Here is a 2,616-nt window from a genome sequence, read left to right on the forward strand (position 1 = left end):
TTCAACTAATACCAAACTGCTTTTATTTGTACATGTATGTAGTTCGTAGATTTTATAAAACTCACTTTTTTTACACATTTGGTATGTTAAGAATATTCCACACTTCTTGAAATGACTTCTAAACTTCCAACAGTGTGTGTGTAAATATTGGTATTAATGGTAAAGAACATTCGGTGAAACGGAATGGCAGCACATGGACATGTGTTACGTCCGTATTCCAAATTTTCTCATGAACTATAACATGTGACATCTGAATGCTGTGAAATATAAAAACAAGGATATTCTAACCAACATTATCAATAATTTACGAATGACCTCCTGATCAGCCCCAAACATCACAAATACATGTACATGTACCTTCTAATTTTTATTTTAAATGCAATCAGTCTTCAATAAACTTTTTAAAACATGTCTTAATTCCATGTACATAAAGTTTGTAGAGTGAAATATCTTGTTGCATTGCCAAGTGCTGGTAGTGGTGCATGTATTTAATTGCACGAATTAACAACGAAACATATGCATACATGTATGTCACTTCTTTGCTCTACTTAAACTCTCCTCATCAAAATGAGGTACACGTAGAATGTTTTCTCCCACAAGGACAGTGAAAGCAGTTTATTGTAATCCCAGCATGACTGGTGTTGCCGTCTTGAACAAGTGCCTTAAAACAAGTCTGCGGTGAAAGAAAACTCAACCGCTGAGCTGCCAACAGAAAAAGAAATTCCGACCCAAGACTTCGATTTTTTTAAATTAAAGGTGGGCATGCCCTTCCTGGAAACTGTCATGACTGTGTTTCTGAGAGGCTCCATGTACATGCATCATCTGTTCCTTGATGGTGTACTTGATGTGGGACTCTTGTCCTTGATAAAACTTCCTGCCCGGTCAACCCCTCCCATCTGCAGCATGGCAAGTTGTCTCCACCCCCTCCGTAGCAGGTGTTCAATGCGCATGATGTCGGTGCGCTCTAGCGTCGCCCACTTGCGGAACTCCTGCTGTACATGGGGCGCCAGTCCTGGTTTTTGCTCAGCCAGACGCAGGAACTGCTTGTACAGCTGTAATACTTGGCGTTGGAGCTTGCTATGTCGGCCTGCCATTGTTAAGCCACACTACTCCTCTGTCATTCCCTTGGCTCTTAATTCACACTGCACATTTAAATCTTGAAGATTCAATTACTTTATGTCAACTGCTCATAACACGTAAAGAATGGTGAGACCTAGAGAGTTTTGAAAAAAGGGGGAAAAAATCACTTTTGTAAATATCAACCAGAGCTTTTAAAAATTTCACATGCTGACACAACCATGACAATCTTGCAAATTCAAGGGTTCAGTTCACGACAATAAACAAGATACATGTACATGTACATGTGGAATGAAGTTTCACCACAAGTGTGAAAGTGAAGTGTGCAAATCTGTCAATTTTCACTACAAAAGAAAGTATATGTAGGCCTTGGCGGCCAGGAATGAAGCCAAAATCTAGCAACGCTTGAAGTTAGAAACTACAGTACTTGTAATCATCTAGCATTTCTAGGCTAGACTCGTAAATCATGTAAACCAACTGTAAATAGCTCTTTGTTAGTTTATATACCCTTGTCGATATACAAAGCCAAAGGGCCCTACAGGCCTAGTAATCACCTACACTGTAACTTGAAAATCAGTCAGAACTGTTTTTAGCATTTTTTACTTTGTTTAACTTCTGACTGCATCATGCATGTCCAGGTTACCCCCAGAACTGTGGTGGGGTCCAACGTCCACTCCTCTCCCTCTTCTCCATGTCTTGTGTATTGATCGCAGCCATAGTCATCCATTTCATTTGGTCACGGCTCATCTTCGCAAGTACACGTGAACCGCATGACTCTATTTTTTGCACCTATTTTTTGCAAACAGCATGGTTTTGGACCTTTTCTTTCTTGGTATCAAAACAAAGGTAGGGCCTATGTAAGCTATTAAAAATCTTGGGGGAAATGAACCAGCATTTCTATGGGCATGATGGGTACACAACTAGAATGGAATCCCTGTTAGTGCCCAAATGTCATGCAGAGCCAACGGCGAAAAAGGCTCTTTTTCTGTTGGGTTCATGGGAGAGGAGCGGACGTCATATCGGACCCCACAGTTCTGGCGGTAGGCCCAGGTGATGTCCTCGGAACTATTGTAGACAGGCATGACAGGACCAGGCCTAGCATGCCAAATTGAAATTTGAGACAGACTGGTGCCGTGACACAATTACGGATCAAGGACAAAGTGACCAATCATATTGTTTCCAGTAAACAACTTTAAGCTTATGTACCTTTTGAAATTTCTGACACAATTCACTGCAATAAAAACAAAATTGTTACAAAGGCCCATGTGCTTTCTTTCAATTTGCCTACTTGTTGTCCACACTAGACTTATCGCACCTGTTGTTGTATACACAAAATATTTCATGGCGCCAGACTAAATGCACCTTTTGAAAGCTCCCGGATGAACTACCGTGCTTTTTTACGAACCGGCCGTGCGGGCGCCGTTTTAGCGTCGCTGGTTACATTGCCAGCTGTAACACCCACATTAAAATTCAAAAGTTTTGAGCAGAGGACCAGCGAAGGGCGTCCCTACAATGCATAATGTCGTGCATCCATGCATA

The 2,616-nt window shown here is 41.3% G+C and overlaps 1 protein-coding gene across 3 annotated transcripts; it reads right to left on the reverse strand.

Moving 5' to 3' along the window:
• Window positions 1-2,506, reverse strand: LOC147800592 (succinate dehydrogenase assembly factor 1, mitochondrial-like). 3 transcript variants are annotated; one of them, XM_087148335.1, is made up of 2 exons: window positions 2,393-2,506; window positions 1-1,213 (listed from the first exon to the last, which is right to left on the reverse strand). In XM_087148335.1, the coding sequence occupies exon 2, from the start codon at window positions 1,092-1,094 to the stop codon at window positions 819-821; it is 276 nt and encodes a 91-aa protein (XP_087004461.1). In that variant the 5' UTR covers window positions 1,095-1,213; window positions 2,393-2,506; the 3' UTR covers window positions 1-818. The 3 variants fall into 3 exon arrangements, with proteins under 3 accessions (XP_087004461.1, XP_087004392.1, XP_087004433.1); XM_087148266.1 differs by having other exon boundaries at window positions 2,284-2,439; XM_087148307.1 differs by lacking the exon at window positions 2,393-2,506 and adding an exon at window positions 1,636-2,386.
• Between the last annotated feature and the right edge of the window lie 110 nt (window positions 2,507-2,616).

Source organism: Acanthaster planci, linkage group LG01 (genome assembly GCF_054643075.1).
Source record: "Acanthaster planci isolate LZ-2023a linkage group LG01, COTS_SCS, whole genome shotgun sequence".
Taxonomy (NCBI): Eukaryota; Metazoa; Echinodermata; class Asteroidea; order Valvatida; family Acanthasteridae; genus Acanthaster; species Acanthaster planci.

Excerpts from the sequence above, each read along its gene's own strand:
- LOC147800592 (XM_087148335.1), bottom strand. The coding sequence starts at position 1,094 with ATGGCAGGCCGACATAGCAAGCTCCAACGCCAAGTATTACAGCTGTAC.